Below are 20,839 nucleotides of genomic sequence, written 5' to 3'. Positions count from 1 at the left end.
CCGGTGTCGGTACCGGCGGGCTCTAACCCTGCCCCGGTCCACCTCGGATCTCCGGCTGCCGTCTTCCCGTCGCCTGCTGACGGAGACCACCGTCTGCCACCTAGCCAAGGCACCAGGGCTCCGACCCTGGCACCTGTCAACTTGAGCTTCACCTCCGCTGGAGCTACACCTAGCCCCAGCCTCCACTCCTCTCAACTTGAACTCTAGACTCCGACTGATCTGATCTGATCTGAACTGAAATGAACTGTCTGTTTTCCCGCCCCAGGCTGTCTAGACCCCTAGGTGGGTGTTTCCTAACCGCCTGGTCCCGCCCACTGGTGTGCCTGTCTTGCCCTGAGGGGGGTGGCTAGGGTTTCAGGTCGGCTGTATTTAACCCTGTGAAGGATGGTGTTATGCGGGGGCCTCTTGTGTGACTACCTGGTTTTGCCAGGGCGTCACAGATCCATCCCAGAACTGTCCCTGCCTTATCCAGATATGCAGAGACATTAGCGTGAGCAGCAGGATCAGAAGATGTGGCAAGCGTCCATAGATCTGTTCCCAGCTGTCACGTCCCCATTGGAGTCCGCTCCTACAACTTCTGCTTCGGTCACCAGGCACCGTTGTATTCCCGAGGCGGACAGTGCTGGTGATAGGAGAGGAGTCAGTGCCAGTGGCTCTGGTGAGCGCAGGCTCCGCTCATCCACTAGGCTGGGTTTCCCTCGGACCTGTAGTACCACTGACTGTGGAGCTGTGCCTTCCATCTGAAGTTACCACCTTTCAGCTACAGCCAATGTGAAGAGACCACACCCTTCTAATTCTCCCTCCTGTCTGCTGGTCTCTGCCAGATATAGTTTTGGGTTTTTTTTTATTCCTGGTTGTTTTTGGTTCTTGCCCTGCTCTGTATATTGATCCCTGTGTTTTGACCCCTGCCTGCTCTCTGACTACTCTCCTGCCTGCCGTTTTTGTACCTCGCTGCCATCTCCAGTTTTGACTTCTGCCTGATTTCCTGACTAGGCCCTTGTCTGCCGAATTTGTCCCTTTTCAGTATCTCCCGGTATGTTCCTGCCTGACTACTCTCCTCTGGACTCCGCCTTCCACAGCTAGCAATCTCTGGGGCCCAACAGTAAATCCAAATCCCTGTGTAGGGGTTAAAGGGTTTTGGGGTTCTCGGGATCCTGCTTAATGGGCGGCTTTCCTCTAGCCTGTCCGTGTCAGCCGTCCTGAGACTGTGGTTCCAGGCAGGCGTTGCATTATATCTGGCCCACTAAAAAATAACAGAAATAATGGATTCCCTCCAAACGATGATGAACCAGGTGCAGACCCTGGTCTGGCCTGGTCCATGCACATGCACAGCAAGTACTAAATCTTAAATCTGCCAAGGTTCAAGCTCCTGCAGCATCTCCCTCAATGTGTCCAGAGTCCCATCGACTTCAAATGAGCAAATAAAGTTATGGAAAACCTGGATGTCAGAGGCAATCACTACCAGAACAACAACAGCGCCTGAGTGGGCTCCATGATACCCCTCAGGCGCCAGGTACTTCCTACGGACCATATAAATGTAATGTTACCTGTCTGTCTCACCAGGGAAAATCCATGCAGCTGCCGCCTTTGTAGATTGTGGCTCTGTAGCTGATTTCATTGACTCTGCTGCAGTAAAGCATCTGGGGTTGCCTTTGGTGAGACTGAACTCTCCTATTAAAATCTCCTCCATTGATAGTATACCTCTCACCCAGGGTGTGGTTAAGTGTGTTACTCAGGAGGTTTCCGTGCTTGTTGGAGCTTTACATGTAGAATCTGTACCATTTTTTTGTTCTTGATAACCTGATGTCAGCAGTGGTATTTCGTATGCCATGTCTGCGCAAACATAACCCGGTCATAGACTGGTACCAGGGTGAGATTGTACGCTGGAGCCCTGAGTGTCAGGAGAGATGTATGTCCTTATTTGTAGACCTGTCTGTGGTGGTCTTGGGTCTTGGCTATGTAGACATAAATCGGTCATAGATGGGCACCAGAGTGATTGTGCGCTCGAGCCCTGAGTGTGAGGAGAGATGTATGTACTTATCTGTGGACCTGTCTTAACACCGCTCCTGTCTTCATACCTTATTCATTCAGACATTTTGCTGATGTGTTTTCTGTGTCTGAATCTGAAAAATTTCCCCCACACAGGGATTATGATTGTCCCATAGATTTAGTCCCCCAATCCCGACTCCCCAAGGGTAGGCTTTATAATCTTTCTGGTCCTGAGCGTCATGCCATGAAAGATTATATAGCAGACAGTCTGCAGAAAGGGTCTATCAGGCCGTCCAGGTCACCAGTCTGCGCTGGATTGGATTCTTTTTGTTGATAAAAAAGATGGTGGTCTCAGACCTTGTATTGACTGTCAGAAACTTAACGCTCTTACTGTAAAGAATCAGTGTCCTCTGCCACTCATCCCCGATCTCTTTAACCAGCTCATAGGAGCCCGGTGGTTCACCATGCTGGATCTCAGGGGAGCATATAACCTAAATTGCATCAGAGAAGGAGATGAGTGGAAAACGGCAGGTAACACGCCAGAGGGACACTATGAGGATCTAGTGATGCCTTTTGGGTGAAGTTATGCGCCGGTTGTCGACTGTCCTTCAGAACTTTGTCAATGACATTTTCAGAGATATCTGTTGTCAGTATGTGGTGGTCTATCTGGATGACATCCTGATTTATTCTCCTGATGCTACGTCACATGTCATACATGTACGCACTGCACTCCAGAGACTCAGGGAGAACTTCCTATTCGCTAAATATGAGAAATGTGTTGTTTTTCTTGTTTGTTTTTTTTTTATAATGAGGTTAATTTTCCTGGGTTATATTTTGTCTGCAGAAGGCTTCCGCATGGATCCCTCTAAGCTACCGCCGATTAAGGAGTGGGTGCAACCCAAGTCTCTGAAAGCCTTGCAGCGTTTCCTTGGGTTTGCGAATTCTTATCACAAATTTATTAAGAGATTTTTTCGAAAATTGCCAAAACCCTCACCGATTTGACTAAAAAGGGGGCGGATGTGGTTAATTGGAAGCCAGAGGCGATCCATCCTTCTCTAAATTAAAAGAATGCTTTTCCTCAGACCCGATTCTGGTTCAGCCTGACCTTATGCATCCTTTTATTGTAGAAGTCGATGCATCCGAGATTGGAGTGGGAGCGGTGCTATCACAAGGTACTCCGACTCTCACTCAACTTCATCCTTGTGCCTTCTTTTCCCGCAAGTTTTCTTTCACTGAGAGAAACTGACATTGGTAATCGAGAGCTGTTGGCAATTAAATGCGCCTTCGAGGAATTGTGCCAGGGCGCCAAACATATGGTCTGTGATAACTGTGACCTTAAGAATCTCACTTATATGGAATCTGCTAGGAGACTCAATCCGAGGCAAGTTAGGTGGGCATTGTTCTTCTCCAGATTTGATTTTGTGGTAACATTCCGGCCCGGTACCAAGAACACAAATGCTGATGCACTTTCCTGTAGCTTTTGTCTCTCAGTCTGAAAACTCTAAGCCAGTCTCTATTTTAGCTAAAGGTATTATTGTATCATCGATATCCTTAGATTTGGTACAAGAGATCCGTAATACCCAAGACCAGGCCCCCTTAACCACTCCTACCTGTAAACTGTTTGTCGCTCCTCCACTTCGCCTACGGGTACTTCAAGAGTCCCACAATTCTGTCCTTGCAGGTCACCCTGGTATAGGCAATACCCACCGACTATTAACCAGGAATTTTTGGTGGCCGCCCATAGCAAATGATTGTAAGAAATATGTACTGGCTTGTGAAACTTGTGCTCAAGCCAAGGCACCCCGTACCCGTCCCGCTGGATTTCTCCAGTCCCTACCTATTCTAGTAAGCCCTTGGACACATCTCTCCATGGACTTAGGGGTACTTTGCACGCTGCGACAACGCTAGCCGATTGTAGCGATGCCGAGCGCGATAGTCCCTGCCCCCGTCACAGAAGCGATATCTTGTGATAGCTGCCGTAGCGAACATTATCGCTACGGCAGCTTCACACGCACTTACCTGCCCTGCGACGTAGCTCTGGCCGGTGACCCGCCTCCTTCCTGAGGGGGCGGATCGTGCGGCGTCACAGCGACATCACACGGCAAGCGGCCAATAGAAGCGGAGGGGCGGAGATGAGCGGGACGTAAACATCCCGCCCACCTCCTTCCTTCCTCATTGCAGGCGGGACGGAGGTAAGGAGATGTTCCTCGCTCCTGCGGCTTCATATACAGCGATATGTGCTGCCGCAGGAACGAGGAACAACATCGTACCTGTCGCTGCAGCAAAATTATGTAAATGACCGACACTACACAGATCACCGATTTTCGACGCTTTTGCGATCTGCGACGTCGTTACCGGTGCCGGATGTGCGCCACTTTCGATTTGACCCCGACGAGATCGCAGTAGCAATGTCGCAACGTGCAAAGCCCCCCTTAATCACTGACCTCTTACCCTCTGAAGAGAAGACTTGTACCTGGGTAGTAGTGGATAGATTCGGCAAACAGTGTAATTTCATTCCTCTGTCCGAATTACCTAATTCTGAAACTCTAAACAGGTTGTTCACTAGGCATATTGTGTGGTTACACGGGGTTCCGGAAAATATAGTTTCTCACCAAGGAGCGCTGTTCGTTTCAAAATTCTGGAGGGCTTTTTGCAAAAAGATTAATATAGTTATCTTTTTCATCTGCCTACCACCCAAAGACTAATTAATGGTCAGACTGAACGTTCTAATCAAACCCTTGAACAATATCTCTGGTGTTATGTGTCCTACCGTCAGTCTGACTGGGTAGAATATCTGCCACAAGCTGAGTTCACCATCAATAATCAGTATCAGGAGTCCATCCAGACTACCCCCTTTTTCTGCAATTTAAGATTGCATGCACATTTTGGTCCTTTTTCTTCCACTGCGGTGGATACTCCTGAGGCTGAATAAACTGGACAAACTGAAAGTTGTCTGGTCTGAAGTTAGAGAATTTGAAGAGGGCACAGGATGGTCAAACCTCAGCTGCTAATAAAAGATGTTCCAAGGGCCCAAGCCTTGGAGTTGGGGACAAGGTATGGTTGTCCACACGACCTATTAAACTCAAGGTCCCTTCTACTAAGCTGGGTGCCAGATTTATTGGACCTTACTAGATAATCGAGGTCATTAACCCCACAGCTTTCCGCCTGAAACTCCCCACCCATCCTCTAAGATATCGAATGTGTTCCACAAGTCCCTCCTCAAGTTGTATCGTTTCCCATTCACCCAGTCAGGCCCTCTCCTCCTCCTGTTTTGCTTAAGGGTAACTTGGAGTATGAGGTACAGAGAATCCTTCATTCCTGTATTGTTAGAGGAGCGGTGCAGTATCTGGTTACATTGGAAGGGTTATGGCCAAGAGGAAAGATCATGGGTCCCAGCAAGTGATGTTCATGCTAAGGGTCTTGTCAAGCGATTTCATCTGCAATTCCCCGACAAGCCAGGCTTTGAGGGTCCAGAGGTTCCTCATGGAGGAGGGGGGGTACTGTAACGTCCCCACCGGAGTCCGCTCCTCTGACTTCTGCTTCGGTCACCAGGCGCCCCCGTATTCCTGCCGTGGACTGTGCTGGTGAGAGGAGTTGGTGCCAATGGCTCTGGTGGGCGCAGACTCTGCCTATGCCCTAGGCTGGGTTTCCCTGGGACCTGCAGTACCACTGGCTGACTGTGGTGGCGTGTGTCTTCCAGCTGAAGTTTCCACCTTTCAGCTACAGCCAATGGGAAGACACCACACCTTTCTTATTCCCCCTCTTGTCTGCTGGTCACTGCCAGAGATAGTTTTGTATTCCTGCTTGCCTCTGGTTCTTGCCCTTCTCTGTTTATTGATCTGTGTTTTGACCTCTGCCTGCTCTCTGACTACTCTTCTGCCTGAAATTTTTGTACCTCTCCGCCATCTCCGGTTTTGACCTCAGCTTGATTTCCTGACTACTCTCTTTTTTTTTTTCCTTTTTTTTTCCTTTTTTGTTCCTTTTTCTATATCTCCTGGTTTGACCCTGCCTGACAACTAATCATCTTGGACTCAGCTTTCCAGAGGTAGCGATCTCCGGGGCACTGTAGTAATTCCAAATCCCTGTATAGGGGTTAAAGGGTTTCGGGGTTCTCGGCATCCTTCTTAGTAGGTGGCTTTCCTGTAGCCTGTCCGTAACAGCCATTCTGAGACTGTGGTTCCGGGCAGGCGTTACACCAGCCTTATTCAGACATGCAGAGACATCAGCGTGAGCAGCATGATCAGGAGATGTGCCGAGTGTCAGCAGATTCGTTCCAGAACCATCCCCGCCTTATCCAGATATGCAGAGACATCAGCGTGAGCATCAGGATCAGATGTGCCGAGTGTCCGCATATCTGTCCCAAAACTGACCCCCGCCTTATCCAAACGTGCAGAGGCTTCAGCGTGAGCGGCGGTATCAGAAGATGTGCCGAGCATCAGCAGATCCGTCCCCATCTTATCCAGACATGCAGAGACTTCAGCGCGAACGGTGAGATCAGATAAGGGGCTGCAGAGGTGAGCAGTGAGGTGACTACAGGGATATTTTCCACCTTTCCATCAGCCTTCACAACCTCTGTACGTCATGGTGATAAATCTGTGTGGAGGGGAATTACAAAAAATGTGAATTTTGGTGAATGCAGAGTTTTGTAAAAATTTGAGTAGAATAAGTTCCACTTAAATGTATTCGCTCAGCTCCAGTTATCGACCATTAATGGTTCTATGCAATGACAGCAAGCACTGAGTGTTAGAAGCGCACGTGTCTGTTGGTGTTCACTCTTTGCTTCCTGTCAGCCTCGCTCATGTAGAGTATGGCGCTCGCCTGCTCCTCCACAGAAAGATGCAGAATTCGCCGTTTAATGATGTTTGCAGGCACAAAGTGGAGGAGTTTATTAACCCTTTAATCTCTCTTCCTCCAGTTCAGTAAAGGAGCTGTGGAAGCATCACGTGGATGTGGAGGTAACAAGTGGCTGTAGTTGAAAGCACACCTGAGCGTCTGCAGGGCTCCCAGAGGTCAGGACATGGCGGTGTGTGAGGGCTTCCTGAGGTCAGGACATGGCCCTGATGGTATGGGGGATTCCCAAGGTCAAGATGCAGCTCTGATGGTGTGTGAGGTGTCCCCGAGGTCAGGACCCGGCCTTGATGGAGTGTGAGGGGTCCCCGAGGTCAGGACATGGCTCTGATAGTATGTGAGATGCTCCCGAGGTCAAGACATAGGTTTGAAGGTGTGTGGAGGCCCTAGAGGTCAGGACACGGGTGTGAAAGTGTGTGAGGGATCCCAGAGGTCAGGATGTGGCTCTGATGGTGTGTGAGGGGCCCCCAAGGTCAGGACACAACCCCCATGCCTGTCTCTTTGTCTGTAGGTGTATCGTCAGGAGTTCATCGCACATTGGAAGGCACACGGCCTGGATGTCCTCATTTGCCCTATCCTCGGCCCGGCTCTGACCATTGGATACCCTGGAAAGCTGTCAAGTATGTGACCTTCTCAGCTGTGGGGCAGTACAAGCTGCTTCCAGATCATCAGCTGTCGCCATACTGTCCACATCCATGGGGGGTCTCATCTTACAAGAACCTAAGACCCCAGCACTGGAGAAATGATGGATGATTTTCTTGTGGATGATGGGGGTTATAGTTGGGTCTTGAGTTCACCGTTTGCTGTGTTTGTCAGCATTTGGCTCTTTGTTGGTTTTATTTCTCGCCATATGTATTTGGGAAGACAGTACACGTGGGGCGGTGGGGGGGTTTGACCTATCTTTCTGACCTCTCATCAGTGAACATTTTTGTAGAATCTAATGCGGATTCTGCCTGTCTGACCATTGTCATGTGCTGACCCCCAGGTGCCGTGTCCTACACAATCCTCTACAATCTGGTGGATTTCCCAGCCGGAGTCCTACCTGTTACTACAGTGACTGATGAGGATGAGGAGGCTCTGAAGAAGTACAAGGGTCATCACAACGATTTCTGGGACAAACTCCTGAAAAAGGTGCTTTCTTCTACGCCTCAGTGTCTTATACCCTGATGCCGAGCTATTCACATGTAGGGTTTACGCTTTCATACCTTGTTCTGCAGGCCATGACTGACAGCGTGGGACTTCCCGTGGCTGTCCAGTGTGTGGCCCTCCCCTGGCAAGAAGAACAGTGTCTTCGCCTTATGAAGGAGGTGGAGAAAGTGACCAAGAAGGAGAGACAACCATGAGCGAGAAAAGGAGCGAACATCCATAATATCAATGTGACCTCATAATGATCTGTTCTAATCACTGCCAATCATATTCCTCCTGTATTGCCTCCCTTGTAAGAATAGAATTGCTATAATACTTCCCCTCTGTAACATCTGTAATACTGCCCCTCTGTACAATAATATACTATAATACAGCACTATATACAAGAATATAACTACTATAATACTGGCCCTATGTATAATAATACACTAGAATACTGCCCCTATTTGTCACGGGTGTGTCGTTTCAGGATGAGATCTTTGCGCTATCTGGGATTAGCAGATTGGCCACTTTGAGTTGAGCGGATTTGTTTTCACTTGGTGTTGATGTGGGTTACGGGAACCTTTCTGATGCTGCTGAGAGTGCATTTGTCTCTGTCCTCAGCTGCTGCAACTCCCCTTCATTATTTAATCTCACTCCCCCATATGCCAGTTATAGTTCTTCTATGCTGACCTCCCAGGAGTTGTTGTCCTGGTAGAAGCTGTCGAGTTCTGTTTGTTGTGATCACGCCGGGGGAGAAGGATCCGTCTAGGGATGATGGGGAGTGCAGGGTTCAGTCTTAGGTGAGTGTTTAGGGGTCTCCCATTCCCCCTCTCCCTATTGTCGCCCTCCTTTGTACCTTTTTCCCCTTATTTATGCTGCACACTGGGCATTATACCTCCCTGACGTGACATTGTAACTGGCCCATTTCATCCAGGCTTCAAATATTGATCTCCAGAGATACTTGCGTGCAATGCTGCGAATATAACTTGCAATCTTTGTTATGAAGGTGTTTGAAATCCAAAATGCCTTCACAATAAATACTGGATATGATTTTCACACCGTTGGTGTGCCTTTGCCTTTACATAGCAGGTCTGGATCCGACCTGTGCACCAGCAGCTGTGAAAGCGCCACGGTCACTCTGAGTCAATGTGGCTCCAGTCGTGGCTCTTGAAAAACCGCTGTAGAGTTTATCTCTGGAAGTGACGGATCTGCAGTCCCGGTTTTATGCGGGCGTCACACTGTACGATCTATCGTGCGATCGCACAAGCGATCGTACCCGCCCCCGTCGTTTGTGCATCACGTGCAAATCGCTGCCCGTGTCGCACAAAGTCAAACCGCCGTCACACGTACTTACCTGCTGAGCGACCTCTCTGTGGACGGCGACCATCCTCTTCCTGAAGGTGGAGGGACGTTCGGCGTCACAGCGACGTCACACAGCCGCCGGCCAATAGAAGCGGAGGGGCGGAGATGAGCGGGATGTAAACATCCCACCCACCTCCTTCCTTCCGCATAGCCGGCGGGTGCCGTGGGACGCAGGTAAGCTGTGTTCATCGTTCCCGGGGTGTCACACGGAGCGATGTGTGCTGCCCCGGGTACGATGAACAACCGGCGCCATGAAAAATAAACGATTTTTTAAAAATAAGCGACGTGTACACGACTCACGATTTGTGACCGATTCTGCGTCGCTCTGAGGTGTCACACGAAACGACGTCGCAAACGATGCCGGATGTGCCTCACGAAAAACGTGACCCCCCAACGATGCATCGCACGATAGATCATCTTGTGTGACGCCCGCATTACACCAGCAGATTGTGGAACTAATGGTCTCAGCAGCCGATCATATTCCACCAGAAGTCAAGGGGGCCCTCCCAAGCAGGTCGTCTGGGGATAAATGTGTGGATTTCAGAGAAGCTTGGAAACTCTATTTCAGGCTTCGTCCTCTTTCCTGAAGGATTGTGGTCTCACTTCTCAGTCCCTCCAGTCGGTAGATGAGTTTTTTGTGGCCCTGGGTCTTATTTATGATGACCCGGACCGAGTCTCCCTTGCTGAGTCCAAGCTACATAGGTTTCAGCAGGGGGTCTCAGTGGAGGAGTTTTGGTAAGGGTTCTGCAAATGGGCCACTGACACCAGATGGTTTTACCCGGGTTTAAGAAGACTTTTTTTGTAAGGTTCTGTCTGAAAGGTTAAGACCATCTTTCCCTGTATGAAACTCCTGAGTCTTTAGAAACCACTATTGCCTTCGGATGGAAGGATGACTCGCGGATAGGCCTGTGTTGACCCCTTCTCCAGTAGAACTCTGCAGGGGTGACTGCTCTGTCGAGGGTCCAGCTGAACCCATGCAGCCAGGAGGTCTCTCCTCGGTGGGGGCCTTCTGCGACTCGCCATAAGACAGGGGCTTGGATCTTTTGTGGTGAAAAGGCTCATTTTATTGGTGCCCGTCCCTCCGTACTTGCTGCCTGTCCCCGCGTAGTTGGTGGCTGTCCCCGCATAGTTGGTGCTTGTCCCTCCATACTTAAACTGAAGATCCCATTGGAAAGACTTGTGACCCCAGGCTCTGTGCAGGATTACACCTGGGCATGTAATGATCAGATTACTAACGTTATCTGCAAATATTTACCTGTTTTATATTCTGATAAAATACTTAAAGGCAATCTGTCAGCAGGTTTTTTCTCCCTCATCTGAAAGGAGCATAACGTAGGGACAGAGACCCTGATTTCAGCAATGTCATTACTGAGCTGACTGCTGTCTCCTCCAGTGATGTGTCATTCCTAAGCTGTGTGCTGTCTCCTCTGCTGCAGATCTATCAGTTATACAGAGCTCAGGAATATGCTGGACTACCTGCAGCACAACAAGTAGTCCTGTAATGATAATCTCCTGCTGATTAACAGTGATTTTATCACAACTACATTAAGCAGCCCACTAAGTGACACATCGCTGGAATCCGGGTCTCTTTCTCTACATTATGCTGCTCTCAGATTAGGTGGAAAAATCCCGGTGACTGATTCCTTTAAGTGCAGCCAAAAGAGCTGTGGTTTGTACATTTCTGGTGGACACTGTCATCTCCACAGCTGCTGTTCTCTGTCTTTTCTGTAAGCCATTAATATGTATCCACCACTGAGGACTAGCACTTTCTTTTACACAATTCTTTTCCATGGTTGAAACTCAGCCTTTGCCACTGGGCCTTTGTCACCGGCCACTGGGCCTTTGTCACCGGCCACTGGGCAAGTTTTCCATATTAATTCATTTCTTAATCATGGTATTTGTAATGTCATATCCAGCATTTTCTGCAGTGAGTGTGATCTTCACCACGGGACTGCACCGCCCGCCCGCTTAGAAAAAGAATCTCTGAACACATTTATGATGCCCAAAATAAGACCACCCGAAGCTCGTCAGGGGTCCCCAGCGCTTCCTTCATGTCCATCAGTGTGATATCAGGCACTAGAAGGTTACTGCTATAGAAAAAATTACGAGGGTTCTCAGGTTCTTAAATATCAAAAAGCAAAATGGATCGCTAAGCTTAACTTGAGGAAAGGGCGTGAATATCAAATCCGCCATTATGGATTTCATGTAAATCGAGGTCTTACCTTTAGGATTCTTTTAATTATGTTGTTAATTGATAAATGGTGTCACATCGTGTCTAAACTTAACAACATTTCCCTTTTGCAGCCTATTTAGTCTTTGTATCTGATTATTGAGATCATGCTCTGATGAAGACCCATGTTTGTTGTTGGTTGAAACTTGTTACCAATGATTGAGTCATTTTTATCCATCAGTTTTCTAATTTTTTTAACTGAGTTTTCAATAAATAATTGATTTTATACCTCATATGTATATTGCCAGGCATCTTAATTTATTTTCTCCTAAGGTGTAATTCTCAGTATCTGTATTATTCTGTATATATACACTGCACAGTACCACTTCTCCTGTCCTGTATACTGGGTGTAATCCTCAGTATCTGTATTATTCTGTATATATACACTGCACAGTACCAGTTCTCCTGTCCTGTATACTCGGTGTAATCCTCAGTATCTGTATTATTCTGTATATATACACTGCACAGTACCACTTCTCCTATCCTGTATACTGGGTGTAATCCTCAGTATCTGTATTATTCTGTATATATCCACTGCACAGTACCACTTCTCCTGTCCTGTATACTGGTGTAATCCTCAGTATTTGTATTATTCTGTATATATACACTGCACAGTACCACTTCTCCTGTCCTGTATACTGGTGTAATCCTCAGTATCTGTATTATTCTGTATATATCCACTGCACAGTACCACTTCTCCTGTCCTGTATACTGGGTGTAATCCTCAGTATCTGTATTATTCTGTATATATCCACTGCACAGTACCACTTCTCCTGTCCTGTATACTGGGTGTAATCCTCAGTATCTGTATTATTCTGTATATATCACTGCACAGTACCACTTCTCCTGTCCTGTATACTGGGTGTAATCCTCAGTATCTGTATTATTCTGTATATATCACTGCACAGTACCACTTCTCCTGTCCTGTATACTGGGTGTAATCCTCAGTATCTGTATTATTCTGTATATATACACTGCACAGTACCACTTCTCCTGTCCTGTATACTGGGTGTAATCCTCAGTACCTGTATTATTCTGTATATATCACTGCACAGTACCACTTCTCCTGTCCTGTATACTGGGTGTAATCCTCAGTATCTGTATTATTCTGTATATATCACTGCACAGTACCACTTCTCCTGTCCTGTATACTGGGTTTAATCCTCAGTATCTGTATTATTCTGTATATATACACTGTGAAGTGTGCTGTCGTTCTCTCGGCGGTTGTCGTTGTGACTATTTGTGAGGGTCAGCGCTTCCTTCTGGGTGTCTGCTGAGATCCAGCCCAGGTTTTCGTGGTCTCGTTTCCTTCTGGACTGGGTCTGATTTCTGCTAAGACATTTGGATGAGGGTCTGTGCCAGGGGTGGCTGCGTTCGACATGCTGCTCAGACTTCTCGCCTTTCTGCTGCCGGAGTTCCTCATTGATTTGGCCTTTGTGCTTCTTCTTCTGGGTCTGGTTGGCTCTTACCTGCTTGCACAATGGATGATCGAGCGATGCAGCAGGATGAAGATCGAGCGAGCGCAGACACAGAGAGATCGCGCCCTGCAACTGATGGAGAAGATGCTGCTGCGCTCTAAAGCACGGGTATGGGGGCAGTGTGGCTTGTGGGATATGGAGGAAAGTTACAAGATGTATTTCATATGTGTAAATGTGGAGATATGGGGAGGTGCTATATACATCATACAGAGAAAAGTGTGTGCCCCTATCCACCTCTAGAGGCTTCTCTATCCTCCTCGACATCCATAGACTTTAATATGGATTACAGTATGTGATGCATGGCTCGGCATTGTGCTTGGTGATGTACTTCTTGGCACTGTGCTTGGTGATGTGCGGGCTCGGCACTGTGCTTGGTGATGTACAGCTGCTTTAACTGGTCGGCCATGAAGCTCCTAGTGGGTGCAGTATTTGTATTGATGTTACCAGAAGAGGCCAGGATTTTTCTGCCCTCTGCTCCTCAGCACTCGGCCCCCCGTTATGTAACATTACGGGGTCTCCACTTTGTGGCTGAGTTGCTGCGCTTTCCTTCCCCTTCTCAATAATATCACTCACAGGTAATGGGGAAGGTTAAGGAGTAAGAAGTGTCAGGAATGGACTTCATACCCCAGGGGCTCCTATTAGAGGATGCACTGGTATCAGTGAGCTCTGCACCACCGGTCGCTCTGTCATATGTGGGTAAAGGCAGACAGCATGATTGGGTGCTAGAGGTAATACACCAGGGGCGGGAGAGCAGAGGTATACACTGGGGGGGCGAGGGGCTGGAGGTCATAAACGGGGGGGGGGGGGCGCGAGGGGTTGGAGGTCATACACTGGGGGGGCGAGGGGCTAGAGGTCATTCACTGGAGGGTGAGGAGCTGGGGGTCATACACTGGGGGGCGAGGTAACATACTGGGGGGGTGAAGGGCTGAGGTAATATACTGGGGGGCGTGGGGTTGGAGTATACTGGGGGGCAAGGGCGAGGTCATACACTGCCGCCACCACCATCTGTGATCCGCAGGCCCCGGATCCCCAGACTCTTTGTCCGCTGGCGCCATATTGGTCATCACGCATTGTATGTAATTATGCTTTCCACTTCGTATGGTTAGGAAGGGGTTAATAGATGTGGGGGCTTCACTGGTTATGATCTAATATGGCTACTTTGAATATCATAGCGGGAACGATCATTAATCTATTGACCTTGCTGTTGTTAGTAAATATCGCGTGTGGTTGATCGGCTGTGATCGCTAGTTACCTGCGCGCCCATGTGAATAAATCGATGTATCCGCCGTCTTGCAGGTTCTTCTAGAGTATTGTAGCTGTTATGTTCTCTCTATCGATGCTCTTTAGAGCAAGCTAATGGATTGTAGATGTCGTTACGCGCTTGTGCACTATGGGTGTCTACTGACTGGAGTCCTTGTATAGTTTTGCGCTTGCGCGTTTTGACACACAAAGGGTCTATCAACGCTCTGTAAGACCAATATAATGGATTGAAGTTGACGCATGCGCACTGTCATGCATTGCACTGTGAGTATGTGGATGTGACCGGCTTTCTGCACATGGAGGAAATTACTGCAGACACCCTGATAGGTATTACACTACATGGGAACCTATAGCGGAACGTACCACCGTCCGTGTGCTGCTGTTTAGTACATTTCTGTACCTGTCCTTGCCACTGCAGGTGGATGTTTGTTTCTCCCCTGATGAACTCTATTAATTGAGCGGGAAACGTGTTGGCAGGCCTTTTATTGGTGTTGTGGGGCAGTCATCACAATTGGGTGCTGCCCTTGTCAGGGCGGATGGGGCACGACAGGGGACAGTGTATACGCCTCACCCTGGGATTTGCCGGTGCTCCTCCAACCTGTGGTTTTCAGTCTATTGATTGGTGCGCTGCTCATCCGTTGATAAGGATCGGGTGAGATCGATTACAGTTATTATCCTTTATATTGCACTTTGTTTATTCATGATTTATGTTTTAGTCCTTGCTATATTGTATTGATCAATAGGACTTGGCAGCAGCTGTTGACTCTGTTCTGCAGAATTGGCTTTTGCCCCCAGTCACATTCTTCTAGGAGAGGATGACGGATATAGTTTCTCCATTATTTTGGCAGATTTTATAGTGGGTGCGCTATGTGAACCCCTCTGCTCTCTGCAGTTACCCCACTTTTCAGTGGCAGATTGGGGTCTGGATTTTGGACCTCAGTGACTTCTACTGTTGTGTCCCAGCAGCTGAGGGCTGGAGATGACCTCAGGATTTTGGCGCGCTCCCATCTCGTGCTTCTATTTTGGGAGTGGTGATCCGGCATCTGATGCTAGGATTAGTATCTGATAGGAGTTCTGCTCCTTCAGCTGTTGTGCTCCGGGCAGAGTTGGCAGGAGAAGCTGCAGCCCGTGAGCGGCGGTGCGGAGCCTCCATACCGTCCCCGTGTGCAGACCAGTCACCGCTCGCTCAGCGGCCGCTCTGCTACCATGTTCTGGTTCCTGCTGGAATTCACCGTTAACCATGTGTTGCTCTCCTTGTTCTGCTGCTTTGTGGCGTCCACCATCGTCCTGAAATGTTACACTCAACTGCGCAGCAGAATAAAGATCGATCGAGCGCAGAAGTTGCGGGATCAAGCCCTGCACCTGATGGAAGGGCGCATCGCAGACTTCAAGAAACAGGTAAGCAGATCTGTAGATCCCGTTATTGGTGTGTTTGATTTTGGCATGTATTATGTAAGAGATCATTTACACTGACCAACTGGCGGCACAATACGACGTCCAATCGGTGAGATGAACGGCCATGTGACTGGTTACACAGCAGAGAACAGGAACCGCAGCTCACTGAGCACCTCCCACTCCCCCCGGCCACACCACAAGCCACACCCATTTGCCATTTCTTTCTACCTTGGCATGTGGAGTAGTCTGAGAGCCGGTGACAGTGAGGGACATTCAGCAGATGCCCCAGACTACAGGATGTAGACCCAAATCTAGGACTGTCCGCTGCGTCCAGGACAGTTGAGACTTGTTACGGGGGGCTGTCTGATAATAACCTAAAGGAGTATCAGACAGTCAGGGTCCACCGTGCAAAGACTCTGCTGCAGACTATGGCAGAGTGCAATACTTCTGTTAACTCACAGAAGGATATAATAAGTAAGTAAAGCAATTCCTCCCTTACTTGGAGGGTGTGTGGAATGATCTCTGTTAATAATCACAGAGACAAAGGCAATGTGTGCGAAATGGCACCTACCTAGGTCCGCTCTTCTAGTGGTGCAAAAGAGACGAACAGCAGCGTAAGCCGCACAAAGCACCTACCTGCGTTCGCTCCCCTAGTATGCGAGGATACGAACAACTGCCAGACGCAGTATAAGGAACGTTACCCTAGCGGCAACGTCCACCTACAAGTCGAACCACAAGGCCCAGCCAGACCATGTGCCTCAGGCACCTGCCTATGTCCGCTCCCCTAAGAGGTAAGGATACGGAGAGCAGCCGAAGCTGTAAGGTATAAGAACGCTACCCTGCCGGTAGCGCTCACCTAGCATAGACAGAGGAATGCCTAGAGGAACGCGCACAGAGCGTCTACTCTTATGCATGAACCAAGAGGACTGAGCGCCATGCGGCGTGTGTCAGGGTCTTATATAGACTCTGTGCCTCATCCAAGATGGAGGACACCAGAGCCAATCCGCTGCCAGAACGACAGGAGTGACGTCATGCTGGCCTATCACCGAGCAAGGCATCACAAGCACATGACCAGCGACCAATCGGCATAGAAGGTGTCAGAGACATGTGACCTCGTGTCAGCGATGATGTCACCCGCACATGTGCATTGGCTCCAAGATAGGACTTAGTCTCCGGCGCTCGCACATGTGCAGTAGCAAGAAATCTGGACATAGTCTCCAGTGCTCGCAGCAACCGTAACAGTACCTCCCCCTCAAGGGCCCCCCTCTCGGCGACGCAGGTAATCGGCAACTAATTCGGGAGCATGGACAGCATCCTCAGGCTCCCAAGAGCGATGTTCCGGGCCGTAACCCTCCCAATCTATCAAGAAGAACCTGCGCCCTCTAACCATCTTAGTACCAACTATGGCTCGTACCTCATAGCTAGAGCGAGAGGAATCAGAGGCAGGAGAGTGCACTTCACGAGCGTGAGGTAAAATAGCCGGCTTTAGCAGTGAGACATGGAATTTGTCATGAATCCTAAGATGGACGGGTAACTTCAATTGGTAGACTACAGGATTTACCTGTCGAAGAACCTCATAAGGACCCAGGAAGCGAGGAGCAAATTTGACAGAGCTAACTCTAAGTTTCACGTGTTTTGCAGAGAGCCACACAAAGTCCCCTGGAGAAAAGACAGGAGCCGGGCGACGAAACCGATCGGACACCGTCTTCATACGGTCCTTAGCTGCTTGGATCGACTCTTGAGTCCGATTCCAAACCTCTCTGGCACTAGTTGCCCAGTCGGCCACAAGAGGAGGGGGTGCAGCAGCGGGAAACGGTACCGGTACCCTAGGGTGTTGCCCATTATTGAGTACGAACGGTGTCTGCCCAGTGGCCTCGGCCAGCGAATTGTTAAGGGCAAATTCTGCTCAGGGTAGGAGGGAGGACCAGTTATCGTGGTTCTCAGCAACAAAGGGTCGAAGGTATATAATCATAGATTGATTGGTACGCTCAACCAAACCATTGGTCTCCGGATGGTATGCCGAAGAGAGATTCAACTCAATTTGCAGAAGGCTACAAAGATCTCGCCAGAAACGGGAAGTAAATTGCGGGCCTCTATCACAAATGATACGATCTGGCATCCCGTGAAGCCTAAAGACATGCTTGAGGAATAGTTTGGCTAGTACCCTGGAAGATGGGATTCTCGATAACGGTACGAGATGAACCATCCGGGAGAAATGGTCCGTAATGACCCACACAAATCTATGTCCCTGTGAACATGGAAGATCACCCACAAAGTCCATGCCTACCACCTCCCATGGTCTATCTGGCACTGGTAAAGGATGCAAGAGCCCAGCCGGTCTCTGCCGTAATGGACGGTTGCGAGCACACGAGTAGCAGGAACCGACATATCTCTTGACGTGGCTGGCTAAGTGTGGCCACCAATACCACCTCTCCAGTAACTCTCGTGTCCGCCTAATACCAAAATGCCCACCCACCTTTGAGGTGTGGGCCCATGACAGTATATCATTCTGTCGATCAGGCGGAACAAAGGTCTTGCCCGGTGGGATTTGGTCTAACGTCACAGGGGAGAGCGTATGAAAAACCCTGGAGGGAAGGATAAGATGAGGTTTGTCAATCTCTTCCTGGGTAGAAAGCATAGAGCGAGACAGGGCGTCTGCCTTGTTATTCTTACTCCCAGACAGATAGTTGATGGAGAAGTGAAAGCGGGAGAAAAACAAGGACCAGCGGGCTTGGCGAGGATTCAGACGCTGAGCGGTTTGTAAGTACGTCAGATTCTTATGGTCTGTATAGACCTGGAAAGGATGTTTCGCTCCTTCCAGCAAGTGACGCCACTCCTCCAAGGCTAATCTCAAGGCGAGCAGTTCCCTATCCCCAATGGTATAGTTTCTCTCTGCCGGTGAAAAGGTTTTCGCAAAGAAGAAACACGGCCTTTTTCTACCTGCACCGTTCTTCTGATACAAGACCGCACCAGCACCCACTGAAGAGGCATCAACCTCTAAGAGGAAGGGCTTACTCTCATCGGGTCTTTGAAGAACGGGTGCAGTTGAAAAGTGTCTTTTTACTGCCTCAAAAGCATGAGATGTCTCAGTAGACCAGGCTTTGGGATTAGCACCTTTCTTAGTCAAGGCCACCAAAGGGGCCACCAAAGTAGAAAAATGGGGTATGAACTGCCTGTAATAATTTATGAATCCTAAGAAGCGTTGCACCGCCTTCAAGGAATGAGGTTCGGACCATTGCAGGACAGCAGAGAGCTTCGCAGGATCCATAGCCAGGCCCTCTTGTGAGATAATGTAACCCAAAAAAGGCAATGAGGACTGCTCGAATACACATTTCTCGAGTTTAGCAAACAATGAGTGCTCCCTTAAACGGGAAAGGACACGAACGACATCCTGACGATGAGTCTCCAGATCAGGAGAAAAAATCAGGATGTCGTCCAGATACACCACTACTGAGGATAACAGTAAATCCCTGAACACATCGTTTACAAAGTCCTGAAATACTGCGGGTGCATTACATAACCCAAAAGGCATGACGAGGTATTCATAGTGACCGTCTCGGGTGTTAAAAGCGGTCTTCCATTCGTCACCCTTTCGAATTCGTACCAAGTTATACGCACCCCGCAGATCCAACTTCGTAAAAACTTGAGCTCCTCTCAGTCTGTCAAAGAGCTCCGAAATTAAAGGTAATGGGTATTTGTTCTTTATTGTGATTGCGTTGAGACCCCTGTAATCTATGCAGGGACGCAAATCACCCTCTTTCTTCCGAACAAAGAAAAACCCAGCTCCCGCGGGAGAGACAGACTTACGAATGAACCCCTTCTCTAAACTCTCTCTTATATAGGTCGACATGGCCTCCGACTCAGGTATCGACAGGGGGTAAACCCTGCCTTTAGGTGGAACCGAACCTGGGATAAGGTCTATGGCACAGTCATACGGCCTATGGGGTGGAAGAACCTCAGCACCCTGTTTGGAGAACACGTCAGCGAAATCCAGATAGGGTGTAGGTATGGGAGAGAGATCAGTAGATGCAACCGAAATGACCTTAGGTGGTAAGGGAAGACATCGGGACTGACATTTCGAACCCCAACTAATAATGTTGTCAGACTCCCAGTCAATGTGAGGAGCATGAGTACGAAGCCATGGGAGACCCAGAAGGACGTCGTCTATACCCTCAGGCAAAACAAGAAAAGAAATCTCCTCTATGTGACCCTGAGACAGGGAAAGGCGCAAGGGAACTGTCCTCAATGTAATGGAGTCAGACAACATAGTTCCATTAACAACACGGACAGGAATAGGCGCCTCTAACATGATAGAGGGAATATTGTGTTCCTTTACAAATCCTGAGGACACAAAAGTCCCGTCAGCTCCGGAATCCACAAAAGCCATAATAGGCCATGTATTCTCAGATAACGAGAGCTGACCTGGGATACAACACTTAGAGGGTGCAGAAGACGTCTCTAGTAACCCCCCTCTAATGGTTACTAGGCCAGGGAGTTTCCCTGACGACTAGGACACTTGTTGGCATAGTGCCCAGCCTGACGACATACGTAACATATAGGAGGACCAGACTTGCGTAGTCTGGAAGACGTATGACCTAACTCCATAGGAGTGGGAGATGTTTCAGATGCTGAGGAAGATGGTAGTGGACCCTCAACAACTGGAATAGCCCGATGCTTAGGGCGTCAGGAAGAGACCTCGAGTCTACGTTCCTTATGGCGTACATCGATCCTCGTTGCTACTGTGATCAAGTCCTCCAGAGAAGCAGGGACCTCACGAGTAGCAAGAGCATCCTTGACATAGCCTGCCAACCCTCTCCAGAAGATAGGAATCAACACCTTCTCTGGCCAATCTAGTTCTGCCACCAGAGTTCTAAAAGCAATGGCATAAGAACTAGTGGATAACGAACCCTGAGATAGATCTAACAGTCTCAGGGCCGCATCATGGGTAACCTGCGGACCCATGAATACCGCCTTAAGAGCATCAAGAAAGTCTTGATGTCTCAGAGTAACCACATCAGAGCGCTCCCATAGGCGAGTCGCCCATTCTAAGGCTTTGTCCTGAAGTAAGGAGATGATAAAGCCTACTCTGGACCTCTCCGTAGAGAAGCGAGAAGAGTTGACCTCTAGGTGTATCTGACACTGACTAATG

At 48.9% G+C, this 20,839-nt stretch overlaps 2 protein-coding genes across 3 annotated transcripts in view; both read left to right on the top strand.

The window, feature by feature from the left end:
- The window catches only part of LOC142248842 (fatty-acid amide hydrolase 1-like), a 66,425-nt gene extending 54,635 nt beyond the window's left edge, over positions 1-11,790 (top strand). The window contains exons 12-15 of the mRNA XM_075320177.1: positions 6,905-6,944; positions 7,349-7,457; positions 7,823-7,968; positions 8,055-11,790. Of these exons, the coding sequence (XP_075176292.1) occupies positions 6,905-6,944; positions 7,349-7,457; positions 7,823-7,968; positions 8,055-8,180 (421 nt within the window). The 3' untranslated portion in view covers positions 8,181-11,790. The remainder of the gene's footprint in view (positions 1-6,904; positions 6,945-7,348; positions 7,458-7,822; positions 7,969-8,054) is intronic.
- Positions 11,791-12,902: 1,112 nt separating this feature from the next.
- LOC142248841 (vitamin D3 hydroxylase-associated protein-like) overlaps positions 12,903-20,839 on the top strand; it is a 67,258-nt gene continuing 59,321 nt past the window's right edge. The window contains exon 1 of one of the 2 annotated variants that reach the window (XM_075320175.1): positions 12,903-13,143. In XM_075320175.1, the coding sequence (XP_075176290.1) occupies positions 12,937-13,143 (207 nt within the window). In that variant the 5' untranslated portion in view covers positions 12,903-12,936. Of the gene's footprint in view, positions 13,144-15,310; positions 15,694-20,839 lie in introns of those variants that run through there. The other variant, XM_075320176.1, reaches the window with a different exon arrangement.

This window comes from Anomaloglossus baeobatrachus, chromosome 8 (genome assembly GCF_048569485.1).
Source record: "Anomaloglossus baeobatrachus isolate aAnoBae1 chromosome 8, aAnoBae1.hap1, whole genome shotgun sequence".
Lineage (NCBI taxonomy): Eukaryota > Metazoa > Chordata > Amphibia > Anura > Aromobatidae > Anomaloglossus > Anomaloglossus baeobatrachus.
Note: the sequence above shows the minus strand (reverse complement) of the source record. Positions and strands in the feature narration are given on the sequence as shown.